The sequence below is a fragment of the Ambystoma mexicanum genome, chromosome 7p, assembly GCF_040938575.1.
Source record: "Ambystoma mexicanum isolate Mex_15411 chromosome 7p, UKY_AmexF1_1, whole genome shotgun sequence".
NCBI lineage: Eukaryota > Metazoa > Chordata > Amphibia > Caudata > Ambystomatidae > Ambystoma > Ambystoma mexicanum.
Genome location: NC_090939.1, coordinates 88,334,566 through 88,359,317, shown reverse-complemented (window position 1 = coordinate 88,359,317; position 24,752 = coordinate 88,334,566). Strand labels below are relative to the sequence as shown.

Here is a 24,752-nt window from a genome sequence, read left to right as displayed (position 1 = left end):
CGCTACTTTCTTCTACATTTCAATGATATTCATGCAGTGGGCTGCTTCTATCTGGGCTCTGTAGGTTTCAATTACATTCGTTATAAATTAAAACTATATTGCGTCTTCATATTGAGAAGTAAATGCCTTGCTGCTTATTTTCTAAGTCAATGCTAAATGAACGCGGGGGCCACAAATATGTACACTTTCATGCGTGCAGTCTCCTTTATGCCATTTTGCTCTGTTCCGTGGATGTGAATGGAACATAGAAATCCGGACAGTACTGGGTTTCCATATTGCATTCCCTCCAATATCAAAGCAGATCATAACACTGCCCAACATGTGTGTGCTTAGGGGGAGGCATTCACATGGTTTCCTACGGAATCTGACTGTCAGGAGCAGGTAGTAAAAGCAGGCGGAATACCCAGAAATCCATTGAATTACTTACTGCCTACATCAAAATCGCGTACTGGTGAACATGCATTCTGATTTGTACGCCAGAGCAGAATGGGGTGGTGGAGTCAGTAATTTGGATCCATACCACCACCCTGCCTTCAAATCTCTTAAGATGTGGTGGCTAAAAATCATGCATATGTGTCTTATAATACTGCATTATAGAGAATGGCTCCCTCAATGTCTTGCCATCATTCCTATTCTTCGCCTGCAGCTTGGGAGCTGCTACCCTGGACCATCTTGCACTGTCCAATTTCCCCTAACACCCCAAACCTTTGAGTTCCTTGGAGAATGTGGGGTAAGGGTAGGGACAGCTTGTGTTTTAGACACACACACAGCTCTTGGCAGCAACAGAACTAGAAAAAGCCAAGTTTGGACAAAGTTGAAGAATTGACTATGAGACCACAAACTGACTGTTGGATTAGGTACAGTCTGAGATTTCACCAATAAGGTGGCCCCATTCAGCTATCAATATGTGTTGAACATTGTGGCAATGTAATCTATAGTCACTGTCGTAAGGCACAGCCCACATCTGGACAACCAAGAGCACGGCATTGCATTTAGTTCAATGTAGTCCCTAAATGTGTGGTGTATCTGGAATTATGTCATAAAAAGGGCAGTGATCAGGTTTGTGTATGCCATGACCAAGGTCAAGTGCACAGACAGCCAGAGGCCCCAATCTCACTCTCTGAAGGCCATGAAGATATTACACTTAGTCTTTGCTGACATGACCTGTTGCCTTTAATGTGGGAAAATATCTTTACCCTGTAATCTAAATGTTCTCTGTGCAAGGTAATAGACCAGACCCCTGACAAGTACCACCACAGATTCCCATGGATTGAGGCAATACTTTTTATTCATGCATAATTTTGTTAACATAATACTGATGCTGTTACAAGGTTCATATTTCTCCTGGGAATAAAAGCAAATTCCTACCCTAACGCTGACATCGAGCTGTGATTGGTCAGCAGAGCCCCTGGGTTTCTTTGATAAGCTTCAACCAGTTGCTCAAGGTATGGGGATGCTGCACAAGGGGACTGAGAAACACCCATATATGAAAAGGATGTTTCGGTGGAAAGGAAGGCTTGTGAAATGTCTGGCCCTTTTACTGTGAAGCAGAGTTCTACAGCAAGGACTGAAAACGTACTCTTCCCAAATGTGGCTATTGCTCGGGCAGAGTTGGCCACATGTCAGGCTGGGGCCTTCCACCACAGGCCACTCAACCAGCACCAGACAGCCACACCATTCCTCTGGCTACTGTACTGAGCTAGATTTTACATGGTTACTAATAGATCCGAGGACCTGGCGTAAGCCACTGAGCCACCACCCACCCCAAGTAAAGTCAAGTCTAAAACTTTTTCAAACTGACATTGTTGGTAAAAAAATGTTTTAGTTCTCCTGCCACACATGACTCACATTATCATCAATATGCTTTTGAGTAATAAAAGGTAACTGGGCACTCTAATTGTTATGGTAACATAGGGTATCCTCTGCTTGGAAGCAATGGGTGCCTCGCAGTCCATCCAACCAATAGAGATGGTTCTACCCTGGTAACTGGCCGAGCCGATGTTCTTGGTTTACTATATCGTCCCGTTTCTTGCAAAACTGAGTGTCAGTATCGGGCAGAAATCCTGTGCACAGGAGACCAGACTACGGTGGATGAGGACGTGGCCCAGGGCAGGTCTGCGGAATGCTCAGACATCGCTTGGTTTCCAGTTTGGATTGAAGTGGCTCTTAAGGGGCTCCCAGCACTTGTAGTAGCTTTTATCCAAGCGGTTGCAGATCTTCAGCCCCCACTTGGTCACGGCCATGCTGAAGGAAGACTCGAACATGAAGGCCTGCGGTGGGGATAAAGAGACAGACATGGAAATGTAGAACTGGGTTGCGGCGGGACAAGAAGAAAAACTGAAGCATCAAATTGAGTACAACATGACTCCTCTTCTAACCTTACATTTCAAAAAGTATTCCCCTGAGTAATTTATTGCAACAACAAACAAGTGCACAAGGCAACAGTGCGGCCATCAGGAGTCCTTCGGGCAGGTGACTTACAGTAGGTAGTTACCACTTTGTACCAGTTAAGGATGGCAGTAGAGTGGAACAGGAACTGGGGGGGGGCAGGGGTGGTAGGTATTATGAGATTGATAGGCACAAAGAAGGCATGTGCATGGGTGTAGTGAATACTAATAAACAGAGTAGCATGTACTAGGTTAGTCAATATAAGCTACATTGGTGGAGGTGGCGAGTGTCCATTGAGGGATACTGTGCGGGAATAGTGCTGGGGCTACTTCCAGGGAGAGGAGAGGGAACTTGAGAGTGGCTGGGAATGCAAGGATCCTGGCGACGAGGAAGGTGACGAGAAAGGGGTGGAAGCGAGAGGATGCATAGAGTTGGCAAGGGGCAGAAAGACTGATTAAGGCAAAAGAGCAGAGGTTACAAGTCGTGGAAAGGACAGAGCCAAATAAGGGGGAAACCTCAAAAACGGATTTGGGCAAATGTCGAAAGAAACTGAAGAGGTTTCTTTTTAAATTCTGTTTATTTTGTATTATTCTGTATCTGGTTTAAAACAAAAAACTTTACAAAAAAAGCACAAAACAAATGATCAGCGACAAACACCATAAATAGAGAATAAAAGCAGCAGAATGCAGTTTCCAGTACATTAATTCTTCACATTCATAGACTTGATAAAAGCGGCCACCGCTAGGCCCTCTGAAACAGAATTTTTATGTATACATCTCATCCAGTAATAATCACAATTAGATAACTTCATTGCATCATTCCAATCACATACATTTAAAATACATTTCTTTCTAGACATAATTGGTGCTTCACATTCAAGTTGTAAATGTCTCGAAGGTTCCATTGGTCCCTTTTTACAGAACCTACAATTGGTCTCCTGCTGAGTGGTAATGTGTCTCCTAAATAAGTTCCAGCATAATCTCAATAGGATCATTCTACAATGGTGATTTGGAAAATGAGACAGCATAAACAATGCCATTCCAAGAGGGATAGGGATGGAATAGATCAGTGGTACTCACCCAGTCTTGGTCATATAGGGCTTTCCTGACTTTCTCTGGATTAACCAAAAGAGAATCCCTGTCCATTTCCACCCTCCTTAAAATACGAGAGCACCTCACTGAGAGAACGAACCTGGTGTGCCGCTGCTCCTCCTTGACTTGTAATTGAGTAATTGACTTGACTGATTGCTCCTTGTATAAGGAGTTCGGGCTTGGGGAAATCGGTTGTGAAAATAATGACAGTAGCCGCCATTGCACTCCAGCTCCCATTGAAATACTCCCCAATTCAAAACTGATCACTGCCAAGGGCATGGAACTTTCAAAGTTTTATCCCATCATTTAGCCTTGATAGTATCCAATACCTTAAAAATAGATTTATCCAAACCGTATATCAGCTTGGGGACTATCTTGCCTTCAAAAGAATTTAGCACCGGTCTGATCGAGAATTATCCATATTTCCTATCCACTTTTAAGGCTTGATTAGTTAACAGTTTCCCTTTATTCACCAGAGACTCTCTAATATTCCAAAATCCTGGTTGTGCACTTATCAGAAAAGCCAGATAAATTAGGGAATCGATTGTACTTATAGGCTTATTGCCCAGCGACCAGAATTTGGATTCATACTTTTCCCCTGTGATATTGCTAAGATCCTGGTCTTTCCAGGGTTAATAACAAGAACATCATCCTTAGCAAATTGGGAAAATGTTGATAACAACCGTTGAAGACCGACTCGGGAGTTTTCAAAATATTGAGTGCCAGAATGTTTCAAGGCCCTAATTTCACTTTGCAATTTCCTCTTAGCAACCACCATTTCTACATCATACACATGTGTGGTCTTCCCCAATACTCGGGTAGAAATTCTGGGATTAGATTTCACTCTCCCATAAATCTATCAAAGTTCGGGGAGTTAAAAACCTTTAATTTCCAGTCTAAGGGAGTCCCTCTAATGTCATGGTCTAACTCATTATTCATGATCTCAATGTTTCGATTAGACCATCGAATGGCGTTCCCTGCACAGTTAGTAGCCACATGCTGCATAGTATCTGTGGTTTAGGATCCATTAGAGAATTAAATTCAGCATCCAGAATTGCATGGTCACTCCAATTGTTGAATTCAATTGTAAATTCAGCACAGCAGTTTAAAAGATGAGAATCTGCAAAATTGTAGTCCAAAGTTGAGGAGCTCTGCCCCCACTGCCAGGTTGATTGTGCCCGTGCCTCTCCCTGAACAATTCTGTTAATCAAAAACAGGCTCATTACTTCTACCAGCCGTTACGGTCCTTGGGGTCCTTAGATATCATAGCCCCAGTCACATCCCAATTACCCTCTAGTGTTTCCGACAAGATACAGTTTGAATTAAAATCGCCTGCAATAATAATTCTTCCTTCCGGAAAGGAGTTTGACCATGCCCAGAGAAGCCCCAACTGCAGTAATCAGACCCCCGGATGCTCGCCCCCACCTTACTGGGTTTAGCAGGTTGAGCAAACACCCAATAGCCATCGATGAGAGGAGTGTCCAATAACCAAATCTCCTGGATTAAAATGACATTTGCCTGTTTTAATGCTTTCAAGCCTCAGTATTTCCGAACAAGTTTTGGCTACCTCTAGAATTCCAGGAGACCAGCTTCATAGATTCTTCTCGTGAGTTCCTGTCCTCTGGGCCACATTCTCTATGGGAATTTCCTTTGCCACAAAGCGGATGTGGCCAAGTCCAAATTGGACTTATTACAATGCTTTTGCTCCCCGAGTCAATTAATTAATCTTCAGCCAGGATTATTGGAATCAATCCTAATGTGAAGTTTTCCCCCTCCAGGCAAATGGTTGCCTTCGATTTCCCTTTCCGGTACGTTTTGGATGTCAAATCCCAGCTCTTTCAATTGTAATCTTTCAGAGAAGACCAGTTCTTTCATTCTTTCACCAGGTGCGATCCAAAATAGAGAATACAACTATTTGTGTCTGCTCGATTAGGGAATGCCACTCGGTCAATATCGACTGATGACAACAGACTCCTTGATGAAATGTCCCTAAAGATAGTGAGAATATTCACTCCATTCAAGCAGACAGGAACTTCCGGACCCAGAAGACTACTCATACTGAGTTTTGGCTGATTATTACTTTGTCTGCAGGTGGAGGCTTGACTGCTTAGTTATCATTTTTCTCCACCCTCGTGATCCCACCCAGTGTCGGCATCCTTTGCTTGTCGCAGCACACTATAGGGTTTAGTTTTATTCGCCCCCACCCCTTGGCCCATCCTCCACATTACTCACTTTGCGCCTGTATAATTTGTCTAATAATCGGCCGACCCCCGAATTCAGTGTTGGATATGCTGAAGAGGGTAGAATTGCAAAGAGAGCCAGTGAGGAGAAGTGTCATGTGCAAAGATCTTTTAATCCTAAAGATTATTTTAAGATCCCCAAAGAAAGGGTGTTTGAGATGCTAACTCTGGGCCTCATTACAAGGTTGGCTGTGCACTAGAAAAGTGACCGTAACACAATTATCACCACATTTACTGCAAAGCCAAATTCAAAGTTCGGCAGTAATATGAAGGAAACCCCTCCAGCACGTTGCTGTATGTTTTTCTCCTACAATTTAGTACCTAAAAAAGTGAGGATTTATTGCAGGCCGAATTACCGCCCACAGCTAATGCTCCACATCTCCAATGGAGTCCTATGGATTCCATTAATTGGCGGTGTCCTCCAAATCTCCAGCGGAGTTCTGTGGATTCCATGAATTGGGGATGTCCTCCAAATCTCCAACAGAGTTCTGTGAGTAACATGAATTGGGGGTGTCCTCCAAATCTCCAACGGAGTTCTGTAGATTCCATGAATTGGGGGTGTCCTCCAAATCTCCAATGGAGTTCTGTGGATTCCATAAATTGGGGGTAGCAGGAGGTTAATGCTGTTACTGGAACTGCTAATTTGCTGGATTTACCACCAAAATGAGTTGCTGCAGTAGTGATTGAGCTTGCCGGTATTTCCTCCTCAAGTGCTGCTTTTGGGTCTGGGAGATGTTCTGTCGTCTTTATTCACAAGTTCATTATTGTGTTAAGCCACCCTACTGGTTCATCAACAACTCTCTATGCAAGGAACCAAAAGAAACATTCCTTTTATTTTTGCTCTTTTGTGGGTTTACTCAATAGCAAACTTTAATATTCGGCTATGTGCCGACAGACTGGCCAAGAATTCAACTGAATATCATTTTATCATAACTTCTGCTTTCAAACTTGATAAAGACATTTGCATAAGTTGTGTTTGTTTTTTGCTGCCAAGCGTCTTTAATGCCTCTTATTTTTACAGGCGCGACATTTAAACCCACGCATTAGGGTGGAGTTCAATTCATAAAATGCTCATTTCAGCTTTACTGATTAGGCTAAGTATTCATAGAAGTATTTGGCCGAAGGTACAGATCTGAATTTTGGAGGCCTTACTACGGTTCTATGTGTTTTCATTCAATGCAATTGATCGAATATGATTTGGAGGGATTTTCTTTTTCTCTCCAATTTGTTTTGGGGTGCAAATATATGTGGGCGGAGACACCCCCATCCACCTCCCTATATTAATCACAATTACCCCCATATATATTTGCAGCCAAATCAGTTATTAAAAATTAGACCAATTCTTCTGCGTTGTAATCTTCCTATCCCCTTACTGCCTGTCAAAGCTTAAGTTCAGTACTCCTTTACTCTATCTGGTGGAGGAGACAGGGTTGCTTTTAGTGCAGGCTTGACGTTGGCAGCCTGCACAACTGCGATTTCTGCAAAGGGTAGGTAAAAGGGAAGGTGGGGCCATGTAGCCCTGACCATCACAGAAATCAAGAAAGCATTCTGATGAGAAGTGACTTCCTACAAGTAGACAGGACTGCATGAACTTTTTAGGACCAATCAGCATCCAGAGGACTAACACAGGATGAGAGTTTTATGGTGTGCACAGAAGCTGCACTGGCATTAAGTGTGATTTCAGCCAATGTACCGAGCCCGGGGCGCACACCTGCATCTTAAAGATCTTGAATTTAGAAGATGTTCCCTATGCTTTCTTTTCCAGAATATGCGTAGTGCCTATCGGCAAAATAATAAAACTTAAGATATGCAGTGTCTAATCTACACATACAAACACACACCCAGAAGAAACCACTCAAGGCTGCATAGATAGAACCGGTGATTCGGAATTACCCGCCAGTGCAGACAACGCCATCCTAGAGGCAGAAGGTGTGGCACGTAGCAGATCAGAGGACTCCGCAGACCAAGTCCTAATCCTCTCTGTTTTAAGAGTTTTAGTCACAGTGTTGATGTCGAAGCGAAGATATGGTTGCTACCATGCAAAGTACAAAAGTGAAGCAGAAGCCAGTCCCATGGCCTGGATGAATTGAAAGAAGTGGTCACAATTGTAGATGCTGGATTAGAAATCATTGTAGGGAATAGTAGGAGGCAGCAAGTTTGCAGGAACCATTGACACAAACAAAAGCAGAATGTCCTCTGCGAACACATCACTGTATTTTTAGTAATTTCTTTGGTCAAGTTCTGCTCTGGCAATACCACCAAATTGTAGAGTCTGTACGATCCCCCCTTTCAAGCGGCAGTGATCTGCTTTTCCTCTTTTTATGCCCTGCATCATCAAAAAGGCTCCTTGATGTAGAGCTGTGTGTCATCCGCATACAGGTGCAGCTTGATAAATTGCCCGGAGTGGATGACCCCAAGAGGTTTCATGTAAAAATTTCAAAAATCAAGGTGAATGGGATGGTACCTTGTAGGACAGAGCAGCTGATGGGCCCATTTCGACATAGCAGTGCTCGGATGTCATGAATAAGCTGCCCTAGTTGGGTATGGGATCTGCGATTCCATGCATGAGGATAGGGTATAGAGCAGAATCTTGTGATCAAATGCAGATTAGAGTTCCAAGAGGCGTAGATTACCATTGTTGGGTGGAGGGGGCAACTGACGATCAGGGTGGTGGCAGACTCGTTCATGCAGCATGGTTAGCAGCCAGGTTGTCAGGCCTGGAGGAAGCTGTGGTGATCAATGCAGGCTTAGAGCTGGATCGCCAAGGCCCAGGAAGGAGAAAAGGATGATCGGTTAGCAATTTGCAAAGTCATCATTGCCTAAGTGGGATTTCTTTAAAAGTAGGGATGATATGGGCATTTATTGGGGAAGTAGAAGGGATCTGACCAGAGTGAGGAATTAATGAGTGCACAAATGAGAGGTGAGGTTGCAGCATGGATGATGGCCGTGGGTAGTGCATTCAGTCATATGAAGGGTTTTGAGAGATTTTAGGGTTATGTTGCGTGCTGTGGGCAATGCATACCCATCGTATGAAGGATTTTGACAGATTTTAGGGTTGTATGGAGTGCTGTAGGCAGTGCATATTCGTTGTATGAAGGGTTTTGAGAGATTTCAGGGTTGTGTGGCGTGCTGTGGGCAGTGCATACCCGTTGGATGAAGGGTTTTGAGAGTTTTCAGGGTTGTGTGGAGTGCTGTGGGCAGTGCATACTCGTATGAAGGGTTTTGGGAGATTTCAGGGTTGTGTGGCGTGCTGTGGGCAGTGCATACCCGTTGGATGAAGGGTTTTGAGAGATTTCAGGGTTGTGTGGAGTGCTGTGGGCAGTGCATACTCGTATGAAGCATTTTGAGAGATTTTAGGGTTGTGTGGAGTGCTGTGGGCAGTGCATACTCGTATGAAGGGTTTTGAGAGATTCTAGGTTTGTGTGGAGTGCTGTGGGCAGTGCATACTCGTTGTATGAAGAGATTTGAGAGGTTTTAGGATTGTGTGGAGTGAAGCGATGGTACGTGGGTGGAAGGTGTGGCAGGAGGGGGATGTGTCGGATAGTGTTGATCTTATCAATAAAGAACAACTGATGGGCACTGGTGGAAGTTTTGAAAAAGTGTAAGATTGCAGGTGATGGCAGTTGGTTAATACATTGTTTCAAAGAGGACTATTTTATCACTGCCGGTCATAGAAATTGATTTGATATTAAAAAAATGCATTTGAGGTTGGCGAGCTTGGCCGCCATGCAAGGTTATTTGGAGCACTCAGGTTCTCATGGTTCTAGTTGGCGGCCACATACCCTTTCCTGTACCCTAATTTCACATTTTATAGTGTTACAATGTTGTGTGAAAAGGGCAGCAGAGTGTTTGGGTCTGAGCTTATGCAGCCGGATGAATGAAGGTCAAGGTGGGTATGGGCTGTCATTCAGGTCATGGTGAGTGCATGTGTTTTTTGCATGATTGAGGGAAGATGAAACAAAGATTTGTGTGGAAGGTGTGAAAAAGGGCATTGAAAACAACATGTGATCTGGGAAGTGCTCCTGGGAGTCTGTGGGTGTGGTTCTGAGAAAGCGAGGTTCAACAGGGTGGTGACATTGGGCCGTGTTTCATGGTATTTATAGTGGGGTGTCGAGGAGGTTAAAGTCCCCAAGTTATTTGTTGTCGGTGTTGCGGATGGCGGTAGACAAGGTGATGCAGGTGAAGATCATTTTCTAATCTGCAGTGGGGTGTGGAGAGCTAGAAAAGGTGGAACCTGGTTAGGAGGGTGAATGTAGAGAGACTGGTGTGCAGTGAAACATTTGTAGGTGCATTTGGTGAATGCTTGTGAGACTTCTTGAAGGATGGTGAAGCGATCGCATGTCCCCGTCTTGTTAATGGGTGGATGTTAAAGGACGCGGCTAGGATGAGTTCATTGAAGCTGGGGCATATTTGTGTGATATTCATGTATTTACTGAGGAGGAAACAGTGGAGCTGGGTTGTTATGTGATTGACCAATGGGAAAGTGGCTATTGTGGGTAGATGGTGATGCTTGTGGTTACGAAGGTGGACAGATTAGGGACTGGTTGCGGTGAGAGGCTAATGTTGGTCTACCTGCCTAGACAGAAGGAGGGAGTGGTCACACGAGCCATGCGTTCTGTATTGACCCTAAGCTGTTTGGATGCCCCTTGGAAAGGACCAGGATGGCCACTTGTAAGGAAGGGAGGGTGGTAGCAGCAGGGCAGTGTGGAACCTGTATGGGATTGCAAGCATGCAGGTGCCCTTCCAGAGCCCCTCTTGGACTCGATCCTGGCACCTCTCTGCTTCTTCACAGCATCCACTGCAGAAATAGCTTCTTAGTTTAGTTTCTTTATTTGTACCGCACACCGAACCCTTAGGTAACTGGGCGCTTAAAGCTTATACAGGTGTTACAGACAGTTTTAGACAATAACAGAAATAGCGACAAAAAATTAAAACAACAAAACAGAACTAAGTGCAGTTCGAGCAAGGTTACATGGGGGTTGGAAGATGAGAGAACCAGGTACAGTACCAAATATCTAGGTAACAGCAGGAATGAGAGCATGCAGGTGAGCACAGGGAGGAGATACCTGATCACTCCAGTTTCTTGCCGAAGAGCCAACTCTTTACTTTGGCTCTAAAGGTCCAGAATGAAGGGTCCAATCTGAGGCTAAGGGGTAGGGCATTCCACTGTTTGGCGGCTAGCACAGGGAAACTGCCTCCCCCACCTTGTTATATTTAGAAGAAATCTGTGAACGAGCAGACAGTGTGACTGCATGGCTCTAGTTGGTTGACGTTTGTTGACTTTGCCAGCCAATTATTTAGGGCGGAATTTGAAAGGCACTTGTGGGTGATGACAAGTTTGCGAAAGGCAATTCTGTCCCGTACCGGAAACCCGTGGGCGTCCTTCCTGTAGCTAGTGATATGCGTGGATCTAGGTATACTTAATGCCGCTCTTAAGGCATTATTTTGAAGGACCTGGAGTTTGTTGAGTTTCCTTTCGGAGGTACCTAAGTAGAGGGTGTTGCAGTAGTCGATCTTGGATAACACTAGAGCCCTGGCTAAGGTAATGCAACTACATTTACTTGCTTCTTGAAGGAGAGTGTGGAAGTATACTCCCAGGGTTTTAATTTCTTTGGCCACTTTAATTAGGTTTCCATCGATATTGATGGAGGCATAGCGGGGTCTAATTTGTTCAGGCCGGTTTGGCTGCCTGCTGCACACTTGCTAGACTAGGGTGGCTCCAAGGCGTCTGTTGTTGAATGCACGTTATTGTACATCATTTCATTGCAATGACCTTAGGACACCCATTCTCAACATGCAGCTCTGTCATACCTCCCGTAGGTCAATTGCAATGGGAGATATTCTCATTAATCTTGTACCAGCAAAATCACATGACTGCAGTAGTTTTTCAAAGGCTCTATCTGGCCATGCGAGGAAGATCATAACCTACCTCTTGCAAAGAATGCACCCATTGACATAGTAACAAATCTGAAAGAGTCTTCATCACCCACAAATATTGAGTAAACATGGACAAAACTGCTGTATGGAGCCTGAAAAACTTGCGGGCATGAAGAAATATTTTGGGGCTAGGCAGAAGGGTATTCCACAATCCATCATGAACCTGGGATAAAGGTTCCATTCCTCGCTGGACACAATGGAACTAACACTCGGGTAGGGCTGAGGTTCTGTGGGGGGTAGGCCAGAGCGAGCGCTGAGAGGTGGGGACGGGGTACCAATTTTTATTGCCCTGATCTTGCAGAAATGAAAGATGTGTGCACAGTTTCTAGGCCTCCCGCCATCCAGTTCATGAAGTTGGGGTCACAGAGCACATGGGAGATGACATGGAATCTGACATCACAATGAATTAGGAAATCACAAAGAGGACTGATGAAGATGCTGAGCAAGAGGGTGGAAGCCGGGATAGTTATGGAAACCCACAGGACACTGACGTGGGCAGTTGAGAGGAAGCCCCATTTGAAACACTGTTTTCTATTCAGCAAAATGGAAGCAAGCGGGCATCTGTGACTGTGGCTGTCAAGCATTGTTTTCCCCAATGGGCCCCTTATGAGCCACACAAATAAGCCGCTCGATTAGCAGCCTGGTGGTAAGTTGAACCGAAGGCCAGAGAGAGGTCTAACCGGGAATGCTGGGTTGTATTTGCTGATGGCTGTCCCTAGCAGACGGTCTTGCATCCTTGAGTGTTGTTCTTGTACCTTGGTCTGGCATGGCCAGATATCATTTGTTAAATATTTTCAGTTCTTGCATAGTATCTAGATGACTCAATTTAAAAAGCCAGACCTTATTCTAGTGACTTATGTAAGGGGGCTACTGGGATCCCTTACCCCAGGAATAGTGTGGCTTGCAGATGGACGACTATTCAATGAGCGCTGCAGGAAGGTTCTCCGAGATTTTCTAACCTATCCGCTGTGTTCCTATACTTGACACACTACTATGGTGCTTCCAGATTCCCATCCCGCTTCTCCCGGCCCTTGACACTGTCAGGTTCCTAAGCCGCTGTCCTGTAAACACCCTCAGTGCACTGGCTTCTACACACTGAGTCTGGCTCGCAGGGGTTTTGCGCTGCTTTCTTAGTGCCTCACCTGCAGGTCTCCCATATTGGCCCGTATTCGAGAATATGCCAACACATATGTAGGATCTTTGGACAACAGAAGAACTTGTAAAGGGCACGCCCTCAACCATCCTCCTCCCAACGACACCACGTTTACCAATAGTGAGGTCATACGAGGTCTCACATACCATAGTTCCGTCAGCCACTCTCTCGGGTACCAGCTTGGTGTTGCTTGCCTTCTCGAAGCAGTCCTTATCCGGGCCATGGGGGGTCATGATGCTGTGCAAGGAGCCCCCGCCGGGCTGGAAACCCTCCTCCTTTGCTTCATAGTGCCCCTTGATCAGTCCCATGAACTCGCTCATACAGTTTCCTGGAAATCAAACCAAATGTTGACATACTTTTTTTAATACTGCTTATATAATGACTCATCCATGCAAATCTATTCATATATTGGGGGAATCGAGGAGAATGGCAAGTTGCAAGCTAGAAGCCGGCCATAAACAGTCACTCGCCAGCCCAATTCTATATATACACAGACAGCCCACCATTTCATACTCGGCAAGAGTCAATTATCGCTAGCGAATGGCAAGTTGCAAGCTAGAAGCTGGCCATAAACAGTCACTCGCCAGCCCAATTCTATATATACACAGACAGCCCACCATTTCATACTCGGCAAGAGTCAATTATCGCTAGCGAATGGCAAGTTGCAAGCTAGAAGCCGGCCATAAACAGTCACTCGCCAGCCCAATTCTATATATACACAGACAGCCCACCATTTCATACTCGGCAAGAGTCAATTATCGCTAGCGAATGGCAAGTTGCAAGCTAGAAGCCGGCCATAAACAGTCACTCGCCAGCCCAATTCTATATATACACACACAGCCCACCATTTCTTACTCGGCAAGAGTCAATTATCGCTAGCGAATGGCAAGTTGCAAGCTAGAAGCCGGCCATAAACAGTCACTCGCCAGCCCAATTCTATATATACACAGACAGCCCACCATTTCATACTCGGCAAGAGTCAATTATCGCTAGCGAATGGCAAGTTGCAAGCTAGAAGCCGGCCATAAACAGTCACTCGCCAGCCCAATTCTACATATACACAGACAGCCCACCATTTCTTACTCGGCAAGAGTCAATTATCGCTAGCGAATGGCAAGTTGCAAGCTAGAAGCCGGCCATAAACAGTCACTCGCCAGCCCAATTCTATATATACACACACAGCCCACCATTTCTTACTCGGCAAGAGTCAATTATCGCTAGCGAATGGCAAGTTGCAAGCTAGAAGCCGGCCATAAACAGTCACTCGCCAGCCCAATTCTATATATACACAGACAGCCCACCATTTCATACTCGGCAAGAGTCAATTATCGCTAGCGAATGGCAAGTTGCAAGCTAGAAGCCGGCCATAAACAGTCACTCGCCAGCCCAATTCTACATATACACAGACAGCCCACCATTTCATACTCGGCAAGAGTCAATTATCGCTAGCGAATGGCAAGTTGCAAGCTAGAAGCCGGCCATAAACAGTCACTCGCCAGCCCAATTCTACATATACACAGACAGCCCACCATTTCTTACTCGGCAAGAGTCAATTATCGCTAGCGAATGGCAAGTTGCAAGCTAGAAGCCGGCCATAAACAGTCACTCGCCAGCCCAATTCTATATATACACAGACAGCCCACCATTTCATACTCGGCAAGAGTCAATTATCGCTAGCGAATGGCAAGTTGCAAGCTAGAAGCCGGCCATAAACAGTCACTCGCCAGCCCAATTCTATATATACACAGACAGCCCACCATTTCATACTCGGCAAGAGTCAATTATCGCTAGCGAATGGCAAGTTGCAAGCTAGAAGCCGGCCATAAACAGTCACTCGCCAGCCCAATTCTATATATACACAGACAGCCCACCATTTCATACTCGGCAAGAGTCAATTATCGCTAGCGAATGGCAAGTTGCAAGCTAGAAGCCGGCCATAAACAGTCACTCGCCAGCCCAATTCTATATATACACACACAGCCCACCATTTCTTACTCGGCAAGAGTCAATTATCGCTAGCGAATGGCAAGTTGCAAGCTAGAAGCCGGCCATAAACAGTCACTCGCCAGCCCAATTCTACATATACACAGACAGCCCACCATTTCTTACTCGGCAAGAGTCAATTATCGCTAGCGAATGGCAAGTTGCAAGCTAGAAGCCGGCCATAAACAGTCACTCGCCAGCCCAATTCTATATATACACACACAGCCCACCATTTCTTACTCGGCAAGAGTCAATTATCGCTAGCGAATGGCAAGTTGCAAGCTAGAAGCCGGCCATAAACAGTCACTCGCCAGCCCAATTCTATATATACACAGACAGCCCACCATTTCATACTCGGCAAGAGTCAATTATCGCTAGCGAATGGCAAGTTGCAAGCTAGAAGCCGGCCATAAACAGTCACTCGCCAGCCCAATTCTATATATACACAGACAGCCCACCATTTCATACTCGGCAAGAGTCAATTATCGCTAGCGAATGGCAAGTTGCAAGCTAGAAGCCGGCCATAAACAGTCACTCGCCAGCCCAATTCTACATATACACAGACAGCCCACCATTTCTTACTCGGCAAGAGTCAATTATCGCTAGCGAATGGCAAGTTGCAAGCTAGAAGCCGGCCATAAACAGTCACTCGCCAGCCCAATTCTATATATACACACACAGCCCACCATTTCTTACTCGGCAAGAGTCAATTATCGCTAGCGAATGGCAAGTTGCAAGCTAGAAGCCGGCCATAAACAGTCACTCGCCAGCCCAATTCTATATATACACAGACAGCCCACCATTTCATACTCGGCAAGAGTCAATTATCGCTAGCGAATGGCAAGTTGCAAGCTAGAAGCCGGCCATAAACAGTCACTCGCCAGCCCAATTCTACATATACACAGACAGCCCACCATTTCATACTCCGCAAGAGTCAATTATCGCTAGCGAATGGCAAGTTGCAAGCTAGAAGCAGGCCATAAACAGTCACTTGCCAGCCCAATTCTATATATACACACACAGCCCACCATTTCTTACTCGGCAAGAGTCAATTATCGCTAGCGAATGGCAAGTTGCAAGCTAGAAGCCGGCCATAAACAGTCACTCGCCAGCCCAATTCTATATATACACAGACAGCCCACCATTTCATACTCGGCAAGAGTCAATTATCGCTAGCGAATGGCAAGTTGCAAGCTAGAAGCCGGCCATAAACAGTCACTCGCCAGCCCAATTCTATATATACACAGACAGCCCACCATTTCATACTCGGCAAGAGTCAATTATCGCTAGCGAATGGCAAGTTGCAAGCTAGAAGCCGGCCATAAACAGTCACTCGCCAGCCCAATTCTATATATACACACACAGCCCACCATTTCTTACTCGGCAAGAGTCAATTATCGCTAGCGAATGGCAAGTTGCAAGCTAGAAGCCGGCCATAAACAGTCACTCGCCAGCCCAATTCTACATATACACAGACAGCCCACCATTTCTTACTCGGCAAGAGTCAATTATCGCTAGCGAATGGCAAGTTGCAAGCTAGAAGCCGGCCATAAACAGTCACTCGCCAGCCCAATTCTATATATACACACACAGCCCACCATTTCTTACTCGGCAAGAGTCAATTATCGCTAGCGAATGGCAAGTTGCAAGCTAGAAGCCGGCCATAAACAGTCACTCGCCAGCCCAATTCTATATATACACAGACAGCCCACCATTTCATACTCGGCAAGAGTCAATTATCGCTAGCGAATGGCAAGTTGCAAGCTAGAAGCCGGCCATAAACAGTCACTCGCCAGCCCAATTCTATATATACACAGACAGCCCACCATTTCATACTCGGCAAGAGTCAATTATCGCTAGCGAATGGCAAGTTGCAAGCTAGAAGCCGGCCATAAACAGTCACTCGCCAGCCCAATTCTACATATACACAGACAGCCCACCATTTCTTACTCGGCAAGAGTCAATTATCGCTAGCGAATGGCAAGTTGCAAGCTAGAAGCCGGCCATAAACAGTCACTCGCCAGCCCAATTCTATATATACACACACAGCCCACCATTTCTTACTCGGCAAGAGTCAATTATCGCTAGCGAATGGCAAGTTGCAAGCTAGAAGCCGGCCATAAACAGTCACTCGCCAGCCCAATTCTATATATACACAGACAGCCCACCATTTCATACTCGGCAAGAGTCGATTATCGCTAGCGAATGGCAAGTTGCAAGCTAGAAGCCGGCCATAAACAGTCACTCGCCAGCCCAATTCTACATATACACAGACAGCCCACCATTTCATACTCGGCAAGAGTCAATTATCGCTAGCGAATGGCAAGTTGCAAGCTAGAAGCAGGCCATAAACAGTCACTCGCCAGCCCAATTCTATATATACACACACAGCCCACCATTTCTTACTCGGCAAGAGTCAATTATCGCTAGCGAATGGCAAGTTGCAAGCTAGAAGCCGGCCATAAACAGTCACTCGCCAGCCCAATTCTATATATACACAGACAGCCCACCATTTCATACTCGGCAAGAGTCAATTATCGCTAGCGAATGGCAAGTTGCAAGCTAGAAGCCGGCCATAAACAGTCACTCGCCAGCCCAATTCTATATATACACAGACAGCCCACCATTTCATACTCGGCAAGAGTCAATTATCGCTAGCGAATGGCAAGTTGCAAGCTAGAAGCCGGCCATAAACAGTCACTCGCCAGCCCAATTCTACATATACACAGACAGCCCACCATTTCATACTCGGCAAGAGTCAATTATCGTTAGCGAATGGCAAGTTGCAAGCTAGAAGCAGGCCATAAACAGTCACTCGCCAGCCCAATTCTATATATACACACACAGCCCACCATTTCTTACTCGGCAAGAGTCAATTATCGCTAGCGAATGGCAAGTTGCAAGCTAGAAGCCGGCCATAAACAGTCACTCGCCAGCCCAATTCTACATATACACAGACAGCCCACCATTTCATACTCGGCAAGAGTCAATTATCGCTAGCGAATGGCAAGTTGCAAGCTAGAAGCAGGCCATAAACAGTCACTCGCCAGCCCAATTCTATATATACACACACAGCCCACCATTTCTTACTCGGCAAGAGTCAATTATCGCTAGCGAATGGCAAGTTGCAAGCTAGAAGCCGGCCATAAACAGTCACTCGCCAGCCCAATTCTATATATACACAGACAGCCCACCATTTCATACTCGGCAAGAGTCAATTATCGCTAGCGAATGGCAAGTTGCAAGCTAGAAGCCGGCCATAAACAGTCACTCGCCAGCCCAATTCTACATATACACAGACAGCCCACCATTTCATACTCGGCAAGAGTCAATTATCGCTAGCGAATGGCAAGTTGCAAGTGCAAATTTTGCACCCTGGATGTCTAGTCCTGTCGCTCTTTCAGGATTTGCTACTGTGTAGTGAGAGTGTATAAACCCAGGAGACAGCAGTGTAATATATTGCCTGTTTCTGTAGCTTCGCCGGATTTCAGGAAACCGCTCAACATCTACTGATGGAATGTGGAGAGTATGGCCATTTATATGTGAAGATGTTGGGTTCTTATGCAGCCGACTATAACAGTATTAAGAGCGAAAGCTTTTAGCGGTACTGTTTGAACATTGAACTCAAATCTATGCATATTGCTTTGTTTAACATCTGGAAAGAAATATCAATAACTGGAACATTTTGAAAACTTCCCAGCGATTCCTGCTCATGGTGTACAACACCTGCCTGGGAAGTTTGTCCATTTACTGCTCTCTTTCTATTTATTTAGACAGTATAACTAGGTTATTTGCTGCTACTACTATTTTGATATTGTTTGTGTTATGATTCATTAATTCTTACACTCTATGGGACTGAGATTAGTATGGCATGTGTTTATTTAGTTATTTATTTATGGTGTATATTGTTCTTGCTGTCTTGTGTTATGTTATGTTATGTTATTTTGCATTTATATAGCGCCTTATATACCATTGGTATGTTCTGACATTGTTTTTTTTTCAGCTTAAGTTATTAACACAGCGCAAGATTATGGGCCTCATCACGAGTTGAGCGGTATCCCCGCTGGGATACCGCCCAACTGTATTTGCGTTACTGCCCACCTGTCTGCTGGTATTACTGCTGGATCACGGGTTGGGCAGTGAATGTAATTCCCCATTGGGTCCATTGGACCCAATGAGGAATGTTCGGTGAAATTACCGCTGGTGGTATTTCTGGCGCATTTACCCCCAGCTTAGAGCTGGCGGTAAATGCTGCCATACTCATGTTTGGGCGGACCCTTAAATGCGGCGGTAATAGCGTTACCACCGCATTTAAAGGCTACCGTCCAACTCGTGATGAGGCTCTATGTAAGTAATGTTGAATTAATTAATCGATTTCTAAATCTGTATTTATATTATGATAAAGCTCATTGAGCTATAAACAGAATAAAAAAAATATATTGCCTGTTTCTCATAAATGCCAAGTACGCTGGAGCTGGCAGGATGATGGAGACTTTGTTTTCTGTGACTTTCATTAAGCACCTGGACCTCTACCAAATGATGAACCAATCAGTTACCTGCTACAATATCAACACACAGGCCTGCATTTGCCATTGATCCCAAATAGGTTAAATGACCATACTCCTGAGGTAATGGTAAATGGGGCAGTTTGCATGTGGAGTACCCCCGGGGTCTGTACTGCTATCGATATTAAACAAACTACTTCTATATAATGTGAGATGGTGTGCTTGGGGCATGATGTAATTCTACAATGTAAGAGCAGCAGCACCCTTTACCCAAGTCCTATTCGGTCCCCTGGGGTGTGATTGAGAGGAAGCTGTGATCACATAGAAATCTTTGGGATTGCGTCATGACATATGGTGAACTAGTTGTCTGAATAATTATTGCCAGGGGCCGTTTAACTGCCCAATTAGGGCGCACCCCTGCATGTCTCCCTCCCCGTGATGTTGCAACCGGTTACTAGTCTTTCCATTAAAGTTTTTCCATCGAGGGTTCGTTCCATCAAATCCTTTTCATTGGAAAAATGTTCCATCGAATTGCCATACATAAAGTGCTAAGTTTAGGGTTTCGTTATATAAACACTTTACATTTTTGCATGGAAATTCGATGAAACATTCATAACGTTATAACGTTACAGGGAGCTGTCCAGTGCTGAAATATATAATCTATTTCAACACTGCACAGCTCCCTCTAACTGGTGGTGTCTATTGTTTATTGTGGGAGGGGGGTTCCCCCACAAATGCCCCCTCCAAACCCCCAGGGATCCCCTGCCCAACCACCATTTTAAAATGTAACCCTTTCCTCAACCCATTGAATTTCCAACCCAAACATCCATACATCTATTTTAAAGGTATGTTTGAGTTGGAAATTCAATGAAAAATCATTCAATGAATATGCTTTTCGATGGAATAGCACTTCAATGAATGAATTTCGATGGATAATGATTTGATGGAAAATATTTCGATGGAAAGCCTGCATACCGTTGCAACCGTGCAGCCAGGTTTACAGCCATGGACAACCGTCGACTACTGTGTTGTAAGGTGGACTTTAAACGGGAAACCCATCCCCTGTCCCTCGCGTTGTGGGTCATTTCTTCGGTCATTCTTTAGGAGTGTGCACTTTAAGTTGTGCCCATCAATGGATTAAATGTTCCTTGTAGGCATCTCGCCATGGAACCCTGACACTACCTTTATGCTCAGCAGACTAAGGGCACCTTTTCCACACAATCATCGGGCACACATGGTGCTAGGGCTAGCATTGATCCGACTGAAGGCAACCTATCCAGAGGGAAGCCAAGAAAGAAGACCTACCCAGAAGGTTGGCCAACACAGATCCTCTGCCGACATGTTTACTTATTCCATGCATTCAGGAGGCATGAGGAGTACTGAACTCTATGTTCATCAATGACATTGGAGGTCCAGCCTGTCACCAGGCATAGAACCTTGCATATTTTAAGGTGGCAGGCGCAGGTAAAATCCTGGCGGTGATGATAAGTTCGGGAAGCCGGAAGGTCAGCTCAGGGGCAACAGGTTTGTCTTGGAAGCAAGATAACGCAGAGAACAGAGGTTCGAATATGGGTCTCCCGTATTAAGCGTGTTTTAAAAGATGAATGAATAAGTTGTTAATCCTTCTCTATATATCCCATTTCCACTGAGTCCTTCGTCAGACCTTAAGGACTCAAGCGTATCTGTAAGGATCAATCGGGTGCGCTCGCTGCAGACATACCAGGTTCTTCTTTTTAAGAAGGGGGAGTTCTTGGAGGTTGAGCAAATGCAAAGGCAACACTCTGCTCCTAAAAATAAATAGAAAATCCACTGATCTGGTGGATCAGTATCATTCAAAATGGGGTCCTAACAACCCCTGTTATTACAGCGCTTAGAACCAAGAGGAGTCTGGCCTGAAGCACTATTTAAGGACACAATATCATTAATGTTGTTATCGATTACTTCAGCTGGAATACGCGCTGTAAGAAATCGTCTTCACTCCTCCCAAATCTTGCCCCCCCCACTCCACTAATGAACATGTTACTAGTATTTTCTGATTGAGCTGCTGTTATGCTTGCCATCTTACAAATAGAAATAATCAGGCCATGCCTTTCATTTTTTAAATTCTGGAAAGTTCAGGCGCGGGAGCCTTGAGCAAGAATTTTGTGCTAACTCCCATGTATTAAAATTGAGCATGGGAATCCCAGCTCATCAAACAGCATTTACTAAGGGGTCTGAACTAAGAATTGTCTGGCACGGCTTAAAATGCATAAGTCCCTTTCATAAGAAATGCGGCCTATGCAATTGATGGAGCGGCCTAACAAACGGGGGCGAGTTTTCAATCCATTATTAAATGCACCTTGCATGAAAGGGGGGGTATTAGCACCTGGAAGTCATAAATGGCCTTCTCTGAACCCACAAGGATGCTCGGAATGCAGTCATTATCTCTGATATTGACCTCATTCTAAAGTGTGTGACTTCAGCAGCAGCCTTACAGCTGGACTGGTGTTTTATTTTTTCAAAAATTGCTGATATCATTGTAGACCCAAGAAGGAGTTACGATCGCTTCCTAAAAACCCATTCACTGAGGTATTGCCCTTTAACAGTATCCTGAGCTTGTGTGTTGTTCCACACCATTGTGGGAGACCGGCAGACCCACATGCGAACAAGGGGGGGGGGCGCTAGATCTTGTCACTCTAGCGCCCCCCAACATGATATGGCCTCATGGTTTCATTACCTCGCCCTTGCCGGAAACACCTAGGACTACCACTATACCTCCCGTTGTGCTCAGATGTCTTCTCATTAATGCACGATCCGCTGTGGCCCATCTGAGGATGTTTTTGCGTTCTTGACAAACTAATGTCTGACAACCTCTGTATTACAGAGACGTGGTTTAACCCTGCTTCTGGCCCTGATATTGTCCAAATGCTCCCTCCCCCCCAGTATGGTATTGACCGTCCCGCCCCCAGAAATGGGGGTGGAGTCGCTTTTGTATTTTAAAAAATCCCTCAACTGTTCTATTATTGAACTTGATCACCATCTACTCCTGTGAGGTTTCTCCTGAATATTCTATACATTTTCCTATTTCTTGTCGCCCGCCAGGATATGCCACTAATCACTTCCTCAATAGTCTTGCACAATTGTTTGCTGATCTATCTCTAATTAATCCAAAAATAATTATTTCGGGAGATTTTAATCTTAATCCTAATAATCCCCTTGATCTCCAAGATGCTCAGTTTATTTCTTGTCTCACCGACTGTGGTCTTTTTCTCAACAACCGTAGACCCACTCACTCTGCTGGTTATCAGCTTGATCTCATTATTTCAAATGTCCCGGAACTCGCCTCTTTTTCTCCATGGCCAGATCACTTTTTGCTACCTTTTTCATTTTCCCTCCCTCAGTCCAAAGGTAGACTGAACCATTGAGTGAAACTTCAACGTCGCTGGCTGAATGTCCCACTTAATATTATTGCGGAGTCCATTGAAACTCTTATGGGTGCTAATCCCTGTGATTCCCTGATTGAGGCTCTACAGTCCACTGTGCACTTTCTAGCCCCTTCTAGGCTTTCCGCCATTCGTGCCAAACATTCCACTCCTTGGTATTCTCCTGTGCTACGAACACTTAAGCAAAAACGCAGACTGGCTGAACGCAGGTGGCACCGCTCTCCAGACTCATCTGTTAAACTGACTTATGTTCAAGCATTTATCAACGTTCTATGAAAAATGCCAAAGCTCAGTATTTTGCTAATTGTATCCTCAGCGCTACCTGCGCCTCCAAATAACTTTTTCAGGTCGCCAAGGAACTGACCACCCCTATTCGTCCCCCACCCCCTCACTACGCTGCTTACGCAAACACACTGTGATCATATTGCATCCTTTTTTAAAGATGTTTTTGTATAGTTGAGGAGCAGACATGCATTGACAGACCTGCTCTCACTAATCCTTCTGATGTCTGCCCCCACTTGACTGTGCCCCCTCGTAACACCTTTGACTTTATAACAGTGACTGACACCGTAGTATCTACAGCCCTACTTAAACTCAAATCTGCTTCCCCTATTGACCCTATTCCACTGCGTATTCTTCAATCTCTTTCTCACAAACTTGCCCCCTTATTTGCAGCAGCTCTTCAATACTCTCTCTCCGCTGGATACATTCACCATTCGCTTAAGCATGCTACAATTTCTCCTTTGCTGAAGAAACCCCACCTAGATCCTGCTGCTGTGGAAAACTACCAACCGATATTTCTTCTTCCTGCTGTTATGAAACTGTTTGAATCGGTTGTCACCCCACAACTCTCTGTTTTTCTTGAAACCCACCATCTTCTTCACCCTTTCCAGGCAGGATTCTGGCCTGGTATGGGCACTGAATCCATCCCGATGGCTCTTTTTGATGACATTGCATTACTTCAGGACTACGGAGAGTCATTCTTCTCGATCTCTCTGCGGCCTTTGATACTGTTGACCATCACAGACTACTCCATTGTCTGAAGGAAGCTGGAATTTCTGGTACCCTTTGAAGTGGTTTTCATCTTTTCTTTCCAACCGAACCCAGACTGTTTCTCTTCCGCCTTTTACTTCCTCTTCTACCACCCTGGACTGCGGGGTCCCTCAAGGGTCAGCCCTTGCCCCCTCTTGTTTAATCTATATATGTTGGCTCTTGCAAAATTAATTTGCAGTCACGGTATACATTTTCTTTCCTATGCCGATGACACACAGATTCTCTTCAAACTTAATGCCCCCTCTACTGGTCCTCCTCAGAAGTTGAAGGACTGTCTTTCAGCAGTTGCTGACTGGATGTCCAAAAAGGGACTCAAGCTGAACAGTGATAAAACCGAGATTTTGTTGGTCGGCTCTACTTGCTCGGGACCATCTTGGACCACCGACTACTGGCCCCTCTCTCTTGGCCCTTGCCCTGAACCTTCCTCTACTGTGAAAATGTAGGTTTTAAAAGTATGCCCTCTGGCTCTAGGGCAGCCCAAATCTCAGCAATCTGCCAAACTCAAATTACTGAAAAAGGTTCTCCCTTTCTTGCCACCTGACTCCAGATCAAAAAATGTTACTGCTTCCATCATGGGGTCAATCGACTATTGTAACAGCATTTACTTGGGCTTCAGAATTCCAGCTTCAGCGACTGCAAATTCTTCAAAACTGTGCAGCAAGTCTTGCTCTTAATGCCCCTCAAATGGCCCATTCCCAAGATCTCCTTCCCCAACTCACACCTGGTGAAAAGCTGCATTAAGCTTCAAGCCCTGGGTCTTGTTTATCGAGCCATTCATGGTTTGGGATTCTGAGTTTTTGCAATCTAGATTGACACCTTATAGACCAGGCAGAGTTCTTCACTCGACGAACCAATTTCTGCGTAGTATTCCTCGTTTTCAACTGACTCGTGCCAGAGGAAGGCCTTTCTCTGTGCTCGGTCCGACTCTGTGGAATGCCCTCCCCCTTGACATCCGAACTGTTCCTGTTTTTTTTCTCCTT

General features: G+C 45.1%; 1 protein-coding gene across 1 annotated transcript in view; it reads right to left on the bottom strand.

Moving 5' to 3' along the window:
- Positions 1 to 1,270: 1,270 nt before the first annotated feature.
- Positions 1,271 to 24,752, bottom strand: part of HGD (homogentisate 1,2-dioxygenase) — a 280,992-nt gene continuing 257,510 nt past the window's right edge. The window contains exons 13-14 of the mRNA XM_069635841.1: positions 12,956 to 13,137; positions 1,271 to 2,270 (exon numbers count right to left, since the gene is read on the bottom strand). Coding sequence (XP_069491942.1) covers positions 2,127 to 2,270; positions 12,956 to 13,137 — 326 coding nt within the window. The 3' untranslated portion in view covers positions 1,271 to 2,126. The remainder of the gene's footprint in view (positions 2,271 to 12,955; positions 13,138 to 24,752) is intronic.